Source organism: Delphinus delphis, chromosome 14, assembly GCF_949987515.2.
Source record: "Delphinus delphis chromosome 14, mDelDel1.2, whole genome shotgun sequence".
NCBI classification, from domain to species: domain Eukaryota; kingdom Metazoa; phylum Chordata; class Mammalia; order Artiodactyla; family Delphinidae; genus Delphinus; species Delphinus delphis.
Window position 1 is genome coordinate 65,609,810 of NC_082696.1, and position 20,835 is coordinate 65,630,644.

General features: G+C 36.4%; 1 protein-coding gene across 2 annotated transcripts in view; it reads left to right on the top strand.

The window, feature by feature from the left end:
- Window positions 1–20,835, top strand: part of MAP3K7 (mitogen-activated protein kinase kinase kinase 7) — a 70,264-nt gene that overhangs the window by 18,583 nt on the left and 30,846 nt on the right. For both annotated transcript variants that reach the window (XM_060030224.1, XM_060030225.1), the window contains exons 6-11: window positions 7,261–7,385; window positions 9,676–9,804; window positions 12,034–12,164; window positions 13,747–13,828; window positions 18,712–18,842; window positions 19,506–19,635. In XM_060030224.1, the coding sequence (XP_059886207.1) occupies window positions 7,261–7,385; window positions 9,676–9,804; window positions 12,034–12,164; window positions 13,747–13,828; window positions 18,712–18,842; window positions 19,506–19,635 (728 nt within the window). The remainder of the gene's footprint in view (window positions 1–7,260; window positions 7,386–9,675; window positions 9,805–12,033; window positions 12,165–13,746; window positions 13,829–18,711; window positions 18,843–19,505; window positions 19,636–20,835) is intronic.

Here is a 20,835-nt window from a genome sequence, read left to right on the forward strand (position 1 = left end):
CCATTCTCTTGATGCTGGTTTAAAGCATTAAAGCATCCCTTCTGGGTATAACTTCTCACTCTCCTGTCTAATCTGATACACTCTACATAGGTTTCAACTCTTGGAATCACTGTTCTCGCTAGTGTACCTTATTTCCACCTCCAAGCTTAAACTGATTTCCCTTTCCCCAGGTCCCTGGTCAAATAATGTTTAAGCCCTAGATTTATGATACTTTTATTTTTTTAACTTGACTCCTAAGGTTGTTGTTGCAGCTACCTGTCTTGGGTAGTAAAGAAGAAAGCACTTTTTTTTTTCCTAGTTTTGGAGACTGTGTCCTCCATACCCACCTCCCCACCCCATTTAAAAGAGTTGAATTATCAAAGCAAACTCATGAAAATCATAGCTCTTATCCAGCAACAAATTGGCTGATTTAAAGGATACAAGCAAGTAATCAGGCACAGACAAAGCATTCTTTTCCTGGATGAGCCAGAAACCATTAGATGCAACTCCCAAAAGTCACCCGTCTGCATTAGGGCCTTTTTGGCTTTGGAATAACTGAAGAATTATTAAACAATATACTTTAACATATCTCACAAAAAAGTTATTTTTGTTTTTTAACATCTTTTATATTCCATAATTACACAGCTTAAACAGCTACCTCCATTCTCCATCCAACCATACCCCATAAATCCGTAAATGTTAGGTTTATTTAACCGACGTATTTAGACAGACCAGATACATCCTACCAAAATCATCTACAGATGGGGACTCTCCTTTTGCTAATAAATACCATTAACATATTTAGAAGAGGTCTGGTCTGTCTAGGTCATTAATTTCTCTTGGGCATCCCCATGGTTGGACTCATCCTGTAGTGTTGCACATTTCCTGTGGGGCACCCAGCATACAAATTGGGCTTTAGAATTAGAATTGATTTTTCAGAATGTACTGGGGAAAAGAAAATTCTTTGGAATGACTGCTTTCATATATAATTGTATATACAAATACATGTACTGTATTTTATTGTCACTGGAAAACCTTTTGATTCTGCGGTCAGGAAGAGTTCCTCAGAATGGCATATAAAGAAGGGACCTGATGATGTGGTTAGGTGTTTTATACAGTATCAACTTGCACTAGTGCCCCTGTTTTATTTATCTTTTGCAAGTTCATCCAAAGTCTTACGAGTAAAGGAGTACTAATTGTAGCAATAATAATATAAAAGTGATTCAGAAAAATTATTATGATATTTTGAATGTACCAGGATGAAACAAGGAAGTCAGTTACAGAATTCTTATCTTGGGTTAAAAGTAGTAAGAACTTAACAACAATGAAACAAGGAAAAAATTTTTGTTTGTTGAAGTGCATGTAATTTGCATTTAACATTCTTTCCACTTAAATTGTCATAGAAGTATTTGTAGCATTATGGAGATGTGAATAGTAGTTTATCTGGCTTATCTTAGTCATGTTGGACTAAAAGAAAACTAACTTTCTAAGTAATCTCTCCAGTTAGAATTTTGTAACAAAATTATATACAAAGAATTTATTAACTGTAATTATAATGAATCCCCAACCCGATGTTGAATATTGCTACAATGTGATGATGCAAATTATATTACCCATCTTTATTTCTGTTTGTCATCAAAAGGAAAACCTGAATAAGAGTATGCTACTTGGTGATTATATTTGCGTAATATAGCACCTAGAAGAGTTGTAATCTTAAGTTCAGAAAATTTTCTGGAAATCTTTTATTGGGTCATTTTAATCAAGATAGGGTTATACTCTTACCACACACACATACTCTAAACATAAAAATGGTTTTGGGATTGAACATTTTTAGAAACATCTTCAAAATAAGGACATTAAAAATAAGGATAGGGCTTCCCTGGTGGCGCAGTGGTTGGGAGTCCGCCTGCTGATGCAGGGGACACGAGTTCGTGCCCCGGTCTGGGAGGATCCCGCATGCCGCGGAGAGGCTGGGCCCATGAGCCATGGCCGCTGGGCCTGCGCGTCCAGAGCCTGTGCTCCGCAACGGGAGAGGCTACAGCAGTGAGAGGCCCGTGTACCGCAAAAAAAAAAAAGGATAGTTGTTTTCTTTCTTCTATATTGTTCATTTTTACTTTACTTTCTTTAATTATGTATATGTTGTTATTTTTAAAAATGTAAAGTAAGTCTTTTCTGCCTCCCATTTCCAATCCTCAGAGATAAGCACTGTTTTGTTTTTTAAGCATGCATAGATTACACTATACATAATGTTGCTTTTTTCACTTACTGGGACTTTTTTTTCATATTACTATATACAGATATTTACCTCTTTATTTTTAATGGATAAATAATATTACTTACTACCTCTTAAGTAAAGTGAGTTATTAAAATAGAAACTCTTCTTGGCCTGATGGGCAGTCTTAGACTGGGAAGATTTAATTTATAGAGCTGTTTTTAGAAAATACCATGCTGCCGAATCAGTTGACATTTTTGTCAGGCCCTGTAAGGACCTAAATTCCTAAATTGGTGCTTCTCAGCTTTCCTCCATACCCCCCCACCCCCCAGAACAAAGTTATGATGTATATAACCTGAGTAAGTCTGAGAGTAGGGACAAAGCTTAAAAAGCCTTCTTAAGGAAAGTTGCGTAAGAATTTTGCATTTGACTTCCTGTGTTAATGCAATTTGTTTTGAAGTCACTGTTAGGATGTTAAAGATACTTACAGTTGAGTAAAAATGTTGGTCCAGGGAGATGTGCTGGCTTTAACCCGGGGCTCTGTTGGCTCCCTGCCACTTATCCCAGCATACACTAATATATTGGCAAAATTACATACCTTATTTTGAGAAGCACATGAAATTTAAGCCATGATATGTATGCATTTAAAATCTAACATCCTGTGTGTGCTCACAGGGATAGCTTGGACTCTTATACTCACATGATAAGAATTTTGACACTCCAGCAATATGGCAAACCAGATAAACTGAAAAAACATCCTACAGCAAGCACCCAGAGATGCTACATATTACAACAAACATCCTTTTACATGCACAGGTGATCTTAGAAGAAAATAAGGGAATCATTAAACCAAAAGATGGAGAGAACTGAACCCTGAGTGGGAAGCCAAGGGCTCTCCTGTGAGCCTCTGCCAGTATCAAGAATGTAGAGGCCCAAATTTTAACGGCTTCTGTTTAACGGGATGCAGACCCTTTGTTGTGCACCAGGTGAGGGAGCAGAACTGAGACCTCTGCCTAAGTTCAGTATCTTGGACGGAAGAACTAAAAGAAAAGTTGACTAGAAAAAAAAAATCCGTTTTCTGACTAGACAAGCTTTTATTTTTTTAACTGAGAGTCTCCCCTCATGCTGTTGTGAGTTTGAATCTGCTCTACTTGCCCAATCAAAAAAATCCCAACAGGACAGGTTAAAAGTGCTTTGGAATTGGTGGTGTCTCAGGGCATTCAGGGTGACTGAAACTATTTTAAAGTCATATACTTTCAATTCAGGTCTTTAGGATTTTTCCAGATTAAGATCAATCAAATATGAAGCCACAGTAAAAATTACCACACCCATAAGGATGCAAGTTACCATGAGTAAAAGTCAGCATAAAAAACACAAAATGGAATAAAGCCGTCAAATAGTAAGATTCCAGATATTTGGAATTATCAAATATGGAGGATAAAATATATATGCTCAAATTATTTACAGAAATGAAGGAATTAAAATGTGCAAGGAATGAAAACTATCAACATGACCAAAAGAACTAAATAAAACATTTAGAAATAATTAAAATTTTTAAATGGCAGATATGAAATAGGTGACAAGAGATTCAGTGAGCTGTAAGATATATCTGCAGTTACCCAGAATGCAACACAGACAAATAAATGAAAAAAATGATAGGTTAAGGAACATGGAGAGAAGGAAAGGGAGGACTAACAGCATAGAATTAGAATTCCAATAAAAGAAAATAGGATGGGGAGAGACTAATTCAAGAGGGGTTAGCCAGGAATTTTCCAAATAAAAAATATGAATTCTAAGCAGGATAAATGAAATTTCCCCTACGACACACCATAATGAGGCTACAGAACAGCAAAAACAGAGGGGAGATTTTTCAATCAGTGAAGCGATTACCTGCAAAGGACTGACAGTTAGACTGAAGTATACTTTTCAACACCAACAATGGAAGCTAGAGGACTGGAATCATAACTTCACAGAGCTGAGAAAAAATAGCTGTCTACTCAGAATTGTGTACCTGCCCTAAATTACATTTAAGATATTGTGAAACAAAACCTGAGTGAAGTTATTGTAAGTAGACCTTCATTAAAGGTGTTTGGGGAAGAAAGAAAATGATTACATAAGGTGAGCATAAGATTCAAGAAGGAATAGTGAAATAAAATCAGTAAACATACATTAAAATAAACGTTGGCTATATAAAATAGTAGTACCTCTTTTGCATTTAAGAGAAGATGGTTGGAAGAGATTCAAAATAAAGAATTGTTTCTTCTGGTTTTCAGAATAACCCACATGCCTATAAGCCTTTTAGGTAATGATGTACACAATTTTGTATACAAAATGTATGCATTTTTAAATGTATAATTAATTTTTAATAGTAATAAGCTAATAAAAATTATCTTTTATGTTCATGGTTCTTTTTACACTTTCAGATTGCTTTATATATTTCAGTTCTTAAAGGAGTACCAAATTGCATTGGGATATGGAAAACCTAAGACTATGAGTACCAGTTCCCTAAGAGACTCTGATAGCTGAGTATAGTAGTTGTTTTAACACTAGCTGCTATAGCCAACATGAGGCTTATCATAGCAGAAATTTATTTTTGACTCAGGTGAAATCCAAAACATATTCGTTTGACAGATGACCTTCCATATGGTCATTCAAGGGCCTAGTTAGGCTCCCTCCATCTTGTACTTCTGCCATCCTCCAGGACTTTGGGGACCTCTGCATTCAGCCAGCAGGTAAAAAGAATGAAGCTGATGTATGAGAGCTTTGTGGAGCCAGACCCATGGAGTGACCTCTGTCCCTTTTACCCACATACCAGTGGCCACAACTCAATCTTAGCCACACCTACCTGCAAGAGAGGTTGGGAAATGTCTTCTGTTCTCCAGAGGAAGAAGGGATGGATTTGGTGAGCAGCTGGTCAGTCCCAGCCACATCTGCATGTGGTTTCTACTACTCTTACCACACAAGTAGAACCACTTACTGCCCTTTGCCAGTTAAACATCTTGCAGTCACCACCTGGCTCACAGTCCAGGATCTCAGGATGCTGTGTAGTCCTCTCCAGCAGGTCTGGATGCAGCTCCTCACGGTCTGGAAACAAATGAATTAGAAAGAAAAGTTATCTGTCACTCCCCACCTCACCCCTCCCAGCACACGTACACACACACAAAACAGTAGAAGAGAGGCCCATCAGTAAAAGGCTCCATTGGGAAAAGGAAACAACAGAAACATACAGCAGCTACTGGTCTGTAGCAATGAAGTCCTGCATTTTCTGGTCCCTCTGCCCTGGAGTTGCGAGAGGTTTGTCTTTTGATCAGACTCTGATCCTGCCCTAGGAGAGGAACTCCTTTTTCCATTGCTTGTGACTCCTAGCTTCACCCTTTAGTAGGCTTCTCCTTGTCCATTCTCTGTAGCAGTGTCAGGAGTAGGTGTTGGGCCATATACTCTCCTCAGAAACTGTCCAGCTTTCATAGCCTGCTTCCTGCTTCTGCACATCTGGGGTCCGAGGACATTGTACGACAGTCAGAAGCGTCTTTATTCCAGGCCTGTGGTTCCGTTGGCAGTATAATTTCCTCAGACGCGGGCTTTTGATCCCCCAGGTTCCAGTCAGTTCCATGTTCCTGTGACTAATACTACCACAGTTCTTTCTTAGACAAAATCTTGAGCCTGGTTTATTGGATTCCCAGCCTCAGTGCCTTTTCTCAACTAAATGGAGGCAACTTGAAGTCATGAAGCTGAGATGGGAAGTACTTTTCTCTTAATTTGTTCTTTGCTGCAATGCCGTCTTAATGGGCCTTTGTGAATCTTATTTCCTGCTGTTTGGAGTCGAAGAAGTCAGCTTTTCCAGTCCTTTAAAGCCACAAATTATCACAGGAGACAAATTTTACCAAATGTTTTGCCACGTCATTACATGGATCTCTCTCTTTCCAGCTTCCACTTTCAGTGTTCTTGCTGCCTACTGCTAAACCAACACCAAATATATTAGATTTTTATTATAGCAACACCCATTTCAATACCATTTCTCATATTGGTTACAGTGATGCTGTTATATAAGCCCTGAAGTCTCATGGCTTAAAGTACAAAGTTTGTGGGTTTTGCTCGTAAAGTCCAAAGTGAATGTTCCTGATGCACATGGTGGGTCAGGATCCCAGATTCCTCCTGTCTTGTAGTTCAGAATCCTGTGCCTTCAGTGACATATGGGGAAAGGAAAAGGAGTTTATATATGTGAGAGTTCATATGGGCCGGGCTTGGAGGTGGAGTACATCACATTCTATTGACTAGAATTGTCATATAGCCATACGTAATTGCTCAGAAGGCTAAGAAATGTACCCAGAGAAGAAAGGAAATAGGGTCAGTGAACAGCTAACCAGTCTTGCTATGTTAGGCTAAAGACTCATTTCTGCTCACTGCAAAGCAGGTGAGCAAAGCAGGTTTGCAAACTTCAGGACCATCATCCACAGTAAGAAATACTTGACAATCTATCGTGTGTACATATTAATGTATATAGAACTGAAACTGAACTTCCCTGAAACAATGTTTAATCTTAGTAGTTGTGATGCACTTTGATATTTTCTATTTTATTTTTTAAATGCTGTCATAGTCTACTGAATTGGTTTTGTGATGTAGGTTTCCAGATCTGTGATCTAGAATTTTGTGACTAGGTTTCTGCCTGTAGCTTGAAAAACACTGGTTAAGGTTAAGTATAGGGGGTGAACAATTTATGAAAGTATTGATATACATCCACTCCCATTTCAGGACACCATAATGTTCACTTGCTAGATGCTTTTTAAACCCCATGTTTTATTTTGGCCCACAGAGAAGCATAGTCACGAAAAATTATGGAGATAGAAATGGAGACATCAAAATTTGGGTCTAGCAGTCTCCCTAAGAGAACTAGGTTAAGGTCCATTTTTGCTGATATTCCTCTGTATTATTAAGCTGTTACAGGTGAGTGGGTAACATTTCACGGAAGTTGAATGGTGACATTTTGCTTAACCTTTTCTGTTTCCACAAATGTCTCTTCTTTTATTGTAGAATCAAATATTGGTCTTATAACCTTTTATTTTTTAAAACAGCTTGCTGCTGGTTGCAGGGGGGACAGTTTTAAAAATCTGTGATTTTGGTACAGCCTGTGACATTCAGACACACATGACCAATAATAAGGGGAGTGCTGCTTGGATGGCACCTGAAGTTTTTGAAGGTAAAATGGCAAAAGCATGATGTGACTGATAATCTGCCTTATTACTCCATGTAAATCCAGTGTGTTTATGGCTTTGCCCTGTTTCCATGTTTTTATTTCTGCATAGTATATAATTATAAGATATATACTAAAGTCTAAGGAGGTATTAAATAAATATAGCCTTAGATCTTGAGTCTCACAGCAAGATTTAAGTTGTCTAGCACCCTCTATGAAGTTCAAGCATATGTACGGTCGATCCTCATTCTCAGGTTCCATAACTGCAAAATTGCCTACTTGTATCCTAAAACAGTACTCATAATTCTTTCATAGTTATTCACAGGCATGAACAAAGCAGGGAAAAATTTAGTCACCCAACACACACCTTCCCAGCTGAGGTCAAACAAGGCAATGCTTTGCCCTGTTGTATCAGTTCTTATATTTTATCACTTCTGTGATGTATTTAGTGCCTCATTTTTTTCCTTTTTTTGTGCTTTGTGTTGATGATTTCACCAATTAAAATGGCCTCTACGAGTAATATTGAAGTGCTTTCTAGTGTTCCTAAGTATCAGAAGGCTGTGATGTGTCTTACAGAGAAAATACATGTGCTAGCTAATCTTCATTCAGGCATGAATTACAGTGCTGTTGGCCATGAGTTCAATATTAATGAATCAACAATTTATATTAAATGAGGTGTTTTGAACAGAAACACACATAAAACAAGGTTATGTATTGATCAGTTGACAAAAATGTCAACTGATCAGTATAGGAGCCCGACCCTGTAATTCCCCGAGGAGCAGATGATTCAGTGTTCACTAATTCAAGGTTCGCAGCAACTTTGTAGAACAATACTGGGAATAATGAGGATCTACTATGCTTTGTGTTGGTTTCCTAGTGATTAAGAATTAGCAGTTTAAAGTTTAAATGAGCATGCCTTAGAAAGAATGCAAGGACCACAAGTAAAGATACTAAGGACCTTAAGTAAAGGATAAGCTTAGGCCTACTTTGTTTTACGTCTCTGTGTCTTACTGAAGTTCTAAAAGAGTGGTCCATAAATTGCATATGAGGTTTCTATATAAAAACATCAACTTATCTTTTAAATGAGAAAAGTTGAACTGAAGATGTGTGATTCATATGTTAGGAAGTATGAAAGCCCATAAAATTCAGAAACATTTAGTAATCAGATTCTGATTTTGACTTATTTTTGATGAATTTAAAATTTTTTGTTCTTTGTTTTTAGCCACCAAGAGAAAAAAATTTGCTATGCAGCTGGTCACTTGAGTGGAGCTATTTTGCCACAAAATTCAGTTAAAAAGTTAGTGGACAAGCAAGTGTTAAATTATATAAAATTAAATAATGCCGCCTGTTTTCAAGTTTGTATACAGAATGCATATAATTGGCATTGTTTTAAAATTATTTGTTTATTTCATGTGCCTTTCTTTGAGTTAAAATAACACAGTTATTACTGTAGTATGGAGAGCCGAAAGATTTGTTTATACAAAAGAACCTAGAAATAAAAGTTGCTGTTAATTGTTTAGAGCAACAAAGCTCAGACTGTTAGCCTATGTAGATTTCTTCATTTCTGAAAGATGTCAGCACCTGTAGCCCAAATCAGATTGTAAAGTCATTGTAACTCTTACAGTGCACTGCCTAGTGCCTTTGTAAAGTACATGCATAGCTATTGCTGTAATAATTGGTCACTGTTATAGTGGGTTGTTCGTGGGTTTGGGGGGTTTCTTTGGCTATTTAATTGTGCTGATTCACCAGCCAACTTAGTAATCATATATATTTTGCTGCATAATCTGCTTACTGTAAATTTGTATTCATAGTTTTTCCTGCTTACAACTTATTTTTAAGTTTGTAAATTAATAATTTTATCTCACCAGATATTTTGAAAAGAAAATCTTAACACTAGATTAGAAATTTTTTCTGCTTTGATAGTAGCATCAAGAGAATGGGAGAAGAACATTTAAGATTAAGAAATTATAGAAAGGAGTGTACAAATGTTTTATACTTTGCCCCAGAGAAAATATAAGTCTAAATAAATAAAAGATAAGGTCTGTTTCTTGATGAGAAGGTAAAAAATGACCAGCTTTCTAAAGTGGATTTTTTAGTGCATTATTAATACTTAACTCATTTTAAAAATGTATTTATTGCAAAGACTTGAGGTCTTCAGAAAGAGTAATTTCTCAGCTCTACATGGGGCATTCTCTTGTTTTTGTACATGATGCTCATTCTTAAAGTTTATGAAAGCAATTGCTTCTGTTAGTCATGTGGGAAAAAGTCTTGAAACTTTACTACCTTTTTTTTCTAGGTAGCAATTACAGTGAAAAATGTGATGTCTTCAGCTGGGGTATTATCCTCTGGGAAGTGATAACACGTCGGAAACCCTTTGATGAAATTGGTGGCCCAGCTTTCCGTATCATGTGGGCTGTTCATAATGGTTTGTGAAATTTTTTCTTCAATATATTTTATATATATTTATTCCTATTTGGAAATTGTTTCTCCCCCAAAGAAGACCATTTATCCCTAATATTAAAATATACAATTTCTTATTACCAGTCTCCAGCCCTCCCCCCTACTCTAAAAACAGGCAAGGGCTGGGAGCAGTCCTGGCTTTGCACAAAGCTGAGAAGGTTTGCTGGCTGTGCTCATTAGGGAAAGGCCATCAGTAGACAGCCAGAGCCAATACCTCGGTTGGCTCTCTGGAGGGGACAGAGAAGCACTGGACTGGACTCTCTTGGAAAAAATAAAATTTAAAGATTAAATTAAAATCTCTCACATGGTTCAGATAATTAGGGGGCTATTGCCTTTTTCTCCTTAGGAAGCAAGTGTCTCATTGAGGAGAGAAAGCAAAGCATAATACAGTAAGTCCCCTACATACGAACGAGTTACATTCTGAGAGCACGTTCTTAAGTCCAATTTGTTCATAAGTCCAACAAAGTTATCCTAGGTACCCAACTAACACAGTCAGCTATGTAGTACTGTACTATAATAGGTTTATAACACTTTTCACACAAATAATACATAAAAAACACAAAAAGTAGAGAAAACATTCTAAACCTTATAGTACAGTATCTTGAAAAGTACAGTAGTACAGTACAACAGCTGGCATACGGAGGCTGGCATCAAGTGAACAGGCAAGAAGAGTTACTGACTGGAGGAAGGAGAGGAGGTGGGAGATGGTAGAGCTGAGGGATCGTCAGCAATAGGAGACAGAGGGCAAGCTGCAATTTCACTCACACCTGATGTTGATGGAACGCATGTTCATATGTTCGAAACTTCGCAAGTTGGAGGTTCATATGTAGGGGACTTACTGTCATAAGTGTTGTTACTTAAGCTATTCATAAAGGCAAAACACAAAGTGCTTCACAGAGTCTTTTTATCTTCTCATTCACTCTTATGAGGCGAGTACTATTATTGCCTCACTTTACAATTTTACACATTAGGGAACTGAGACCTAGAGCAGTTAAATAACTTGACTGAGGTCACAAGATTAGTAAGTGGTGTTGCTGGGATTTAAATCTGGATCTTTCTGGCTCAAATACCCATATTTTTAAGTTATATTGATTTATGGACACAGTGTCCTTTCATCCCTCCTATTCCTTTTATACCTGTAGTTACAATGTTTCTGACCGCTCATGATATTAGAATATATCCTTATTAATCAAGTTACTTCCCAGCTGCTTTGGGGAAATAAACTTTTCATGAAGGGAAATTGCTTAACCTTCTAACTTTTAACATCACTCTCTGTTGTTTAATTTCTATCACTTGATTATAATTATTCTGATTAATGGCATTTTTAAAACACTGTTCCACATGTGATAGAAATAAATATATGCCTCACTATTTTGATCATTCATAGACATGTCAGGCAGTAATCTGAGTAATCTCAAATGTGTTTACCAGTTTCCTATGCTACCTTTCATTGTACTACCTTTCTTGTCATTGTAGAGAATGCTAGAGCATTGAACAGGACAGTTTGTTTTCTTTTTCTGTCAGTTGTCAGTAAATAATTGAATGTCCATGAAATAAGGAATAAAAGAACTAACTTATTAATTGATAAATTTACAAAGATTTCATTATACTTGAGGCCTTCTTTAAGTTAGGGACCTTACTAATGATATTACAGTCTTGTTAATTACACAAAAGTTGGCAGTTTTCAGCTTGTGAAATGATTGATTCACAGCAACCCTAAGACCTGTCTCCCACAAAAGAGCCATTTGGAGGTCAGTGAGTATAACACCGTAGTTGATGACTTTTGACATATGGAAGATCATTTGTCAAACACATTTGAAATTGTTACGATAAATCTGAAAATATAGTTCAAATAAGATTACCTCAAGCCACCATTTTATTCTTAGTAAAATACACATTAAGCCATTATTATTTGTTAAAAGAGTGTTTATAGCAAATGAAATATTATTAACTTTCAGTCATAATGTATATAAAATTTTAATTTGGCTTCTCAAAAGGTGTAGCTTCTGTTTTATGAAAATACAATGTTAATCCAAAGGACAAAAAAAAAGGTACTTTTAGTCCTCCTAAAAAAATCTTAAATGACAAGATCTGTAAAATAAATAACACTTCAGAAATGCATATTTAAAAAAAACTTACACCATTCTTTGAGTAAATACATTCTTTTCTCCCCTCCTCTAATTTTCAATTGTAGGTACTCGACCACCACTGATCAAAAATTTACCTAAGCCCATTGAGAGCCTGATGACTCGTTGTTGGTCTAAAGATCCTTCTCAGCGCCCTTCAATGGAGGAAATTGTGAAAATAATGACTCACTTGATGCGGGTATAATCCTTCTTTTGAGGGGCTTTGGGTTTAAGGGAATTTTATATATACTGACTTTTAATGGGGTTTTAAAGTAAAGGGACAGTATTGTTCTTTTTTTGCTTCATACTTATCTGTATTTTCCATGTTAGAATGGGTGTTCTTTACTGATATAATCAGAGGAGGAAACATTCTTTTGAAAAAAAAAAGAAAAAGAACTAATTCTTTATAATTGAAAGATGGCAAGACTAGGTTTCTGGACGTGCTTTTTCCTTCTGCTCAACTTAGTGGACAGATGTGTTTGTTTCTGGGCCTGTTGCCTTATCTGTAATGTGAGAGAAGTTGAATTAGGTGATCTCTAAAGCCTTTACGGGACTTAGGTATTTTATGGCTCTAATACTTGCTAAGTTTTAAATTTTCTTTAGTAGAGATCTTTATCAAGCAGTCATTTATGTAGTGCAGTAGAGAGGTTTCATTCCCAGACACGTTTATCTAAGTAATTTTTACCTTTTGGTTTTTCATTGCATATTTTCAGCTTTTCATTTGCTGTTAAAAAGTTAAACTTTCTTCTAGGCTCTGTAGAATTTTGGAATTTAGAAGGATCGTTTTAAATGATTATTAGAATTTCCTAATCTATAAATCAAACACTTAGAATTATTTGAATAATTTTAGGCCTCTGGTTTTTGGTGCACTAACAAATCTATCGAGTGGTACCTTGACTTTAAAAAGTTTATGTACTTATGAAAGTGCCTAATTTCAGAACAATTTGCTAAGTAGAAGAATCTTTCAATCTCTTTAAATATGGATTAAGTAATTTCCTAAATGGCCAAAAATTTAGTTTTTTCATTCTAATGAAAATAACTTAGGCAAACCAGCTTGAACTAATCTGATTAAAGCTTAACTGCATATTTGGATACTAGCTATATATAGAATCCTAGGACCTGAAGATACGTTCATAAGAAGAGAGCTCAGATACCTTAAAACTTCGGGTTACATAAATTGTTCACGTTTTAACTGTGCTTTTATGTACTTTGTCTAATTTGAGGAGAAAACCTTCCTTTTTTTCCCGAAATTCTAATTTTCACCCGACAAATATATCCAGTATTTTATCTCTAGTTCATAGAGGGACATTCATAATCCTTGATATTTAAAATATAGGTTCTAACAAATTATGGCATACCATTTCAGTTGTCAGACTAAGTCATTTCAACAATTTGGAGGTTTACATCACTGCTGTGAGAACATAAATATGTTTCATTTAATTATGAGGAATAATACTACTGTATTTCATATGTTCCTCTAGAGGAATATTGGCAGTTTTCTTTAAGACTATCTAGACTATCTATCTAATAGATATGTAGGTAGATACATGACATTGATAATAGTTGAAATTCAGAAGAGTAGCACATTATTGTCTTTGTAAAATCAAAACCTTAGGTATTTACAAATTCAGTGTATCCCTTAGTGAAAATAAAGCAGCAATTTTTGCTACATTCAAATCTCAAAAAGGAAGTAATTAAAATGTACCTTTTAAGTTAGTTTTCACAAGATTTAATTTGTATTAAAGAAAGTTTAAATTGTTGTTTACTTTTTATATATATAGTACTTTCCAGGAGCAGATGAGCCGTTACAATACCCGTGCCAGTATTCAGATGAAGGACAGAGCAACTCTGCCACCAGTACAGGTAAATGGATAGAGTAGAACAGTAATAACCTAAATTTTTGTGTCTCTATTCCCATGAAGTTATAATCAAGAAGCAATGAATGATGTCCTCATTTGCATTTTAATTGCAGATTGACTTCAATTTGAATTTCCAGGTGCACCATTCTTCATGCAGGTACCCAGATTAAAGAGCTGCTGAAGACCTGTTTCCAAGTCTTGAAATTCTTATGCAGTTATATATAAAAAGATTGGATATTATATTGCTGTGAATGTCATTCTTTATTTGAAAAATAGTTCTTAGATACTGCTAGATCAAATAGTATCAGAAATTATTGTAAATATATATATATTATAAATATATATCATATATATAAACATATATATGTCATATGTATATATATACACACATACATACATATAAAACAACGTATTTCCTTTATCATGAACACCCTACTTTTTGGTCTTTGTAGAACAATCTACAGAGACTTTTATTTAAGAAGCTGTGTTTTAGTTCAGGAGTTCCTCAGCTCCATAGTTTGTGGTCATCAAAAAACATAGTAGAGGGACTTCCCTGGTGGTCCAGTGGTTAAGAATCCACCTTCCAATGCAGGGGATGCGGGTTCTTTCGGGGAACTAAGATCCCACATGCCGTGAGGCAACTAAGCCTGCGCGCTCCAGAGCCCAAGAGCCATACCTAGAGAGCCCACGTGCCGCAGCTACTGAGCCTGCGTGCCACAACTAGAGATAAGCCCAAGCGCAGCAACAAAAGATCCCACATGCCACAACTAAGACCCGACACAGCCAAATAAATAAATAAATGTTTTTTTTTTTTTTGTTTTTTTTTTTTTAACATCTTTATTGGGGTATAATTACTTTACAATGGTGTGTTAGTTTCTGCTTTATAACAAAGTGAATCAGTTATACATATACATATGTTCCCATATCTCTTCCCTCTTGCGTCTCCCTCCCTCCCACCCTCCCTATCCCACCCCTCCAGGCTGTCACAGAGCACCGAGCCAATATCCCCGTGCCATGCGGCTGCTTCCCTCTAGTTATCTACCTTACTACGTTTGTTAGTGTGTATATGTCCATGACTCTCTCTCGCCCCGTCACAGCTCACCCTTCCCCCTCCCCATAACCTCAAGTCCGTTCTCTAGGAGGTCTGCATCTTTATTCCTGCCTTACCCCTAGGTTCTTCATGACATTTTTTTTTTTTTCTTAAATTCCATATATATGTGTTAGCATACTGTGTTTGTCTTTTTCATTCTGACTTACTTCACTGTGTATGACAGACTCTAGGTCTATCCACCTCATTACAAATAGCTCAATTTCGTTTCTTTTTATGGCTGAGTAATATTCCATTGTATATATGTGCCACATCTTCTTTATCCATTCATCCGATGATGGGCACTTAGGTTGTTTCCATCTCCGGGCTATTGTAAATAGAGCTGCGATGAACATTTTGGTACATGACTCTTTTTGAATTTCGGTTTTCTCAGGGTATATGCCCAGTAGTGGGATTGCTGGGTCATATGGTAGTTCTATTTGTAGTTTTTTAAGGAACCTCCATACTGTTCTCCATAGTGGCTGAACCAATTCACATTCCCACCAGCAGTGCAAGAGGGTTCCCTTTTCTCCACACCCTCTCCAGCATTTATTGTTTCTAGATTTATTGATGATGGCCATTCTGACTGGTGTGAGATGATATCTCATTGTAGTTTTGATTTGCATTTCTCTAATGATTAATGATGTTGAGCATTCTTTCATGTGTTTGTTGGCAGTCTGTATATCTTCTTTGGAGAAATGTCTATTTAGGTCTTCTGCCCATTTTTGGATTGGGTTGTTTGTTTTTTTGTTGTTGAGCTGCATGAGCTGCTTGTAAATTTTGGAGATTAATCCTTTGTCAGTTGCTTCATTTGCAAATATTTTCTCCCATTCTGAGGGTTGTCTTTTGGTCTTGTTTATGGTTTCCTTTGCTGTGCAAAAGCTTTGAAGTTTCATTAGGTCCCATTTGTTTATTTTTGTTTTTATTTCCATTACTCTAGGGGGTGGGTCAGAAAGAATCTTGCTGTGATTTATGTCATAGAGTGTTCTGCCTATGTTTTCCTCTAATAGTTTGATAGTTTCTGGCCTTATATTTAGGTCTTTAATCCATTTTGAGCTTATTTTTGTGTATGGTGTTAGGGAGTGTTCTAATTTCATTCTTTTACATGTACCTGTCCAGTTTTCCCAGCACCATTTATTGAAGAGGCTGTCCTTTTTCCACTGTACATTCCTGCCACCTTTATCAAAGATAAGGTGTCCATATGTGCATGGGTTTATCTCTGGGCTTTCTATCCTGTTCCATTGATCTATCTTTCTGTTTTTGTGCCAGTACCATACTGTCTTGATAACTGTAGCTTTGTAGTATAGTCTGAAGTCAGGGAGCCTGATTCCTCCAGTTCCTTTTTTTGTTCTCAAGATTGCTTTGGCTATTCGGGGTCTTTTGTGTTTCCATACAAATTGCGAAATTTTTTGTTCTAGTTCTGTGAAAAATGCCAGTGGTAGTTTGATAGGGATTGCATTGAATCTATAGATTGCTTTGGGTAGTAGAGTCATTTTCACAATGTTGATTCTTCCAATCCAAGAACATGGTATATGTCTCCATCTATTTGTATCATCTTTAATTTCTTTCATCAGTGTCTTATAGTTTTCTGCATACAGGTCTTTTGTCTCCTTAGGTAGGTTTATTCCTAGATATTTTATTCTTTTTGTTGCAATGGTAAATGGGAGTGTTTTCTTGATTTCACTTTCAGATCTTTCATCATTAGTATATAGGAATGCCAGAGATTTCTGTGCATTAATTTTGTATCCTGCTACTTTACCAAATTCATTGATTAGCTCTAGTAGTTTTCTGGTAGCATCTTTAGGATTCTCTATGTATAGGATCATGTCATCTGCAAACAGTGACAGCTTTACTTCTTCTTTTCCGATTTGTAAAGATCCCACATGCCACAACTAAGACCCGACACAGCCAAATAAATAAATAAATGTTTTTTAAAAAAAGCTCCCCCAGCCCACTCTCCCCATTGCCTGTATCTGCCCCTCTACTCTGCACTCTCTTCTGTTCTGTGGCTGAACTATCCATGCTCCTAGCCAAAGGCAAGCCTGTCTCCTTTGTGTGGCAGATCCCATCTGCTCTTCCTAGCAATTCTTCCCTGCCTCTTGCATCATCAGTTTTAGCCTTTCTGCTGGGATCATTCCCAGAGCATATATACAGTAGTCCCCTCTTGTCCACGGTTTCACTTTCTGTGATTTCAGTTACCCCTGGTCAACTGTGGTCCAGAAATGGAAAATTCCAGAACTAAATAATTCATAAGTTTTAAGTTGCAGCCATCTTGAGTAACATGATGAAATTTCGCTCCATCCCGCCTGGGACGTGAATCATCCCTTTGTTCAGTGTATCCTGCTCTCTTGGTTGTCAGATCAACTGTCGAGGTATCACAGTGCTTGTGTTCAAGGGACCCTTATTTTATTTAATAATGGCCCCAAAGCACAAGAGTAGTGATGCTGGCAATTCGGATATGTCAAAGAGAAGCCATAAAGTGCCCCCTCTAAGTGAAAAGGTGAAAGTTCTCAACTTTAATAAGGAAAGAAAAAAAAAAATCATGTGCTGAGGTTGCCAAGATCAGCAGTAAGAACTTCTATCTGTGAAATTGTGACAAAGGAAAAAGAAATTTGTGCTAGTTTTGCTGTTACACCTCAAACTGCAGAAGTTACAGCCACGGTGCAGGATAGTGCTTAGTTAGATGGAAAAGGTATTAAATTTGTACAATAAGGTAGTACAATTTGAGAGACCACATTCGTGTAACTTTTATTATGGTATATTATAATTGTTCTATTTTATTGTTAGCTACTGTTGTTAATCTCTTACTGTGCCTAATTTATAAATTAAACTTTATCATAGTTATATATGTATAAGAGAAAACACAGTATATGAGGGTTCAGTACTATCCAAGTTTGCAGGCATCAACTGGGGATCTTGGAATGTATCCCCCCAGGATAAGGGGGGGACTGCTGTAGTCTGTATTTGTATTTCTCTAGCTTCTCTCTTTCCATTCTCTCTTGTGCCCACTCCATTCAGTCTTTTATTATACCACTACTCCAGAATTGCTCTTGTCAGGATCACCAGTTATTTTCACATTACTAAAATCTAAATGAATGATTTTTCAGTTCTCATCTTTTTTGATTCTCAGCAGCCTTTGACACACTTCACTACTCTCTGCTTCTTTCAGCACTTTGAGTTGATCTCTAGGATACCATACCAGCCTGGGTTTCATCTTACATCTCTGGTCACTTGTTCTCATGTTTTCCTATGCTGTTTACTCCTCAACTTCCCAACCTATAAACGTGAGAGTGCTCAGGGCTCAATTATTCAGCTCTTTGCTTATCTATCTAAATTCATTCCTTGATAATCTCATCCATTGTCATGGCTTTGTATACCATGTATTTGCCAATGTTTTGCTCCATCCCAGACCTGAACTCCACACTCATATATCCAACTACTTGCTTGATATCTACTAAGAACTCAAAATTACCATTTCCTAACTGAGCTCACTTCAAAGTCATTCCTTCCGTGGTCTTCCCCATCTTGATTAATAGCCACTCCATTCTACTAGCTCAGGCTAAGAATCTTAAAGTCATCCTTGACTATTTGAAGACTAGGCGTTTTAGTTCCCTTTTTGTGCTATCCTTAAATTTCATTTAAAATGGGTTTGTTTGGGTATCTTCATTAGCTTGAAAAGTCTTCAATTTTATTTCTATTTATGTCTTGCTAGTTTAGAAAAGAATTTAAGTTGCATCTTATTGAATGAAGCATTTTGTATTATTCCCAACCTGTAGTCATAAATGTTTCTGCTTTCCTAGGCTCATTCATGGACATCACTTCTACAAATACCAGTAATAAAAGCGACACTAATATGGAGCAAGTTCCGGCCACAAATGATACTATTAAACGCTTAGAATCAAAATTGTTGAAAAACCAGGCAAAACAACAGGTTTGTTTTGTTACTAAAATAACAAAAAGTAAAATCTTTTGGTAACCTAACCAGTAGTCATGAGCATTATACTAACAAGTTAATTGTTTGTCCTTTTCCTCTATATAAGTCCTGAGTCTTGTTCCTGAAACAGACAGGCAAGCTTAAGAGTAGAGATGTGTAATGATTTTCTCCTAGAATTCACTACCAGTCAAATCATTTCCTCTTCTGATGATTGCTGCCTTTGCCACCTGTGCAACTCCTGCCTTACGGTGATTCCTAACTTGAACGGTTGATGGTTACAAATGTAAAATGCATATTCCTTCCCCAGTTAAAGGAATTGTTCTAGATCTCTCCTTTCATATTATCCAGATTTATTATATTTTTGCTATTACTGGTTTTAAAACATTTTAAGGAGTGATTTTATTCATCTTGTCTGATGCATTTAGGTTAACCAATATTTGGGGCATGTAACTCCCAGCTCTAGTGACCAACGTATCCTAAAGGCCAGTATCTGCAGCTTGTTCTCCCTCAGCCTTACAGCTCCCTCTCCCTGAAAACTTTCTATTTCTTTCAGAACAGACCCCCTAAGAATCCCAGTTGGTATATTCCTCCTTCTAGGCTGTCCAGGATTTTTAAATATAAAGAGCTTTAGTGATTCAAATTGACCTGTATTTTTAACAGAGCGAATCTGGACGTTTGAGCTTGGGAGCTTCTCGTGGGAGCAGTGTGGAGAGCTTGCCTCCAACCTCTGAAGGCAAGAGGATGAGTGCTGACATGTCTGAAATAGAAGCCAGAATTGCTGCAACCACAGGTAAAATGAAAATAAAAGTCTAAAGAGGAGTGAAAATGGTAGTTTCAATTGCTTCAGTAGTGGGAATGTCAGTGGTTTTTTTTGTGCATGTCCTAAATTTTTTTTAAAGTAGGAAGTTAGTTTACAATATACTTCCTATGCTTCTAGCAAAAAGTGTCTCAAATTCCAAATAAGGAAAGCATGATTTGTAAAATTATTTGGATTATAAAATATACCTTCCTAATTACAGATTTTATCAAATGTAATTCAGCTCAAACACGAGCTGAAAATCTAAGTGAGAAATTGAAATTTTGCCAAAACCAGGATGTTTTGGAGGATTTTCAGTGATTCTACTAGAATTTTGCGCTGAACTCAAGTAATAGCAAATGCTTTGTTTTGAAATTAGCAGGAAAATGTACTCCAGATCCAAATATAATTTGGCCTTACTATCTGCTGCTGCTCCCACTTTCAGTGGCAAAAGTAGCTAAGTTTAGGATTAATTCTTTTAATTGTAAAATAAAAATCACGGTAATTTTATTTGATCTTGAAAAAGCTAGCATTTATATTCCATTTTGTCAGAAAGACTGATCAGCACAAAAATAATTACATGTTTTGTTACCTGAGTGAACTTCTAACCTTTTCTAACCAGGTTCATTTAGTAATGCTGGGTTAAATTGTTTTCTTTCTGATTCCCCCAGGGGTGGAGAGGAACTGATTACAAATACATTTCTATTGTGGAAAATGTGGAAATATAAACAAATAAAAATACCAGTCTTCCATAATTGTCCCACTCAGAGATAAACAATTTGTGTATTTACCTCTAGTCTTTTAACTACATATGTGTATACAAGTATATTTCCAAGTGTATTAGCCTACTTTTTTTTTAACTTAGCTAACCAGGTTTTTGGGTTTTATTTGTTTGGTTTTTTGTTTTTGTCCTCTTTTTTTTAGGTCTTTATGGTTTTTTTCTAAATAGAATATTTTCATTTTGTGTGAAGCTCTTTTCAGAAAGAAGTTGTCCAGAGGACCATCCTAACTATACTTGTCTTCAACTAATCACTTATTTTATTAGTTAGCATTAGAATCAGTTAGATATTACAGAATATCCAAAATAACAGTGTCTTTAACATATAAGCTTTATTTTTCACACACAAACAAATCTGGAGGTAGGCTCCATGATCATTAGGTAACTGGGTTTCTTCTGTCTCTCTGTGTCATAAT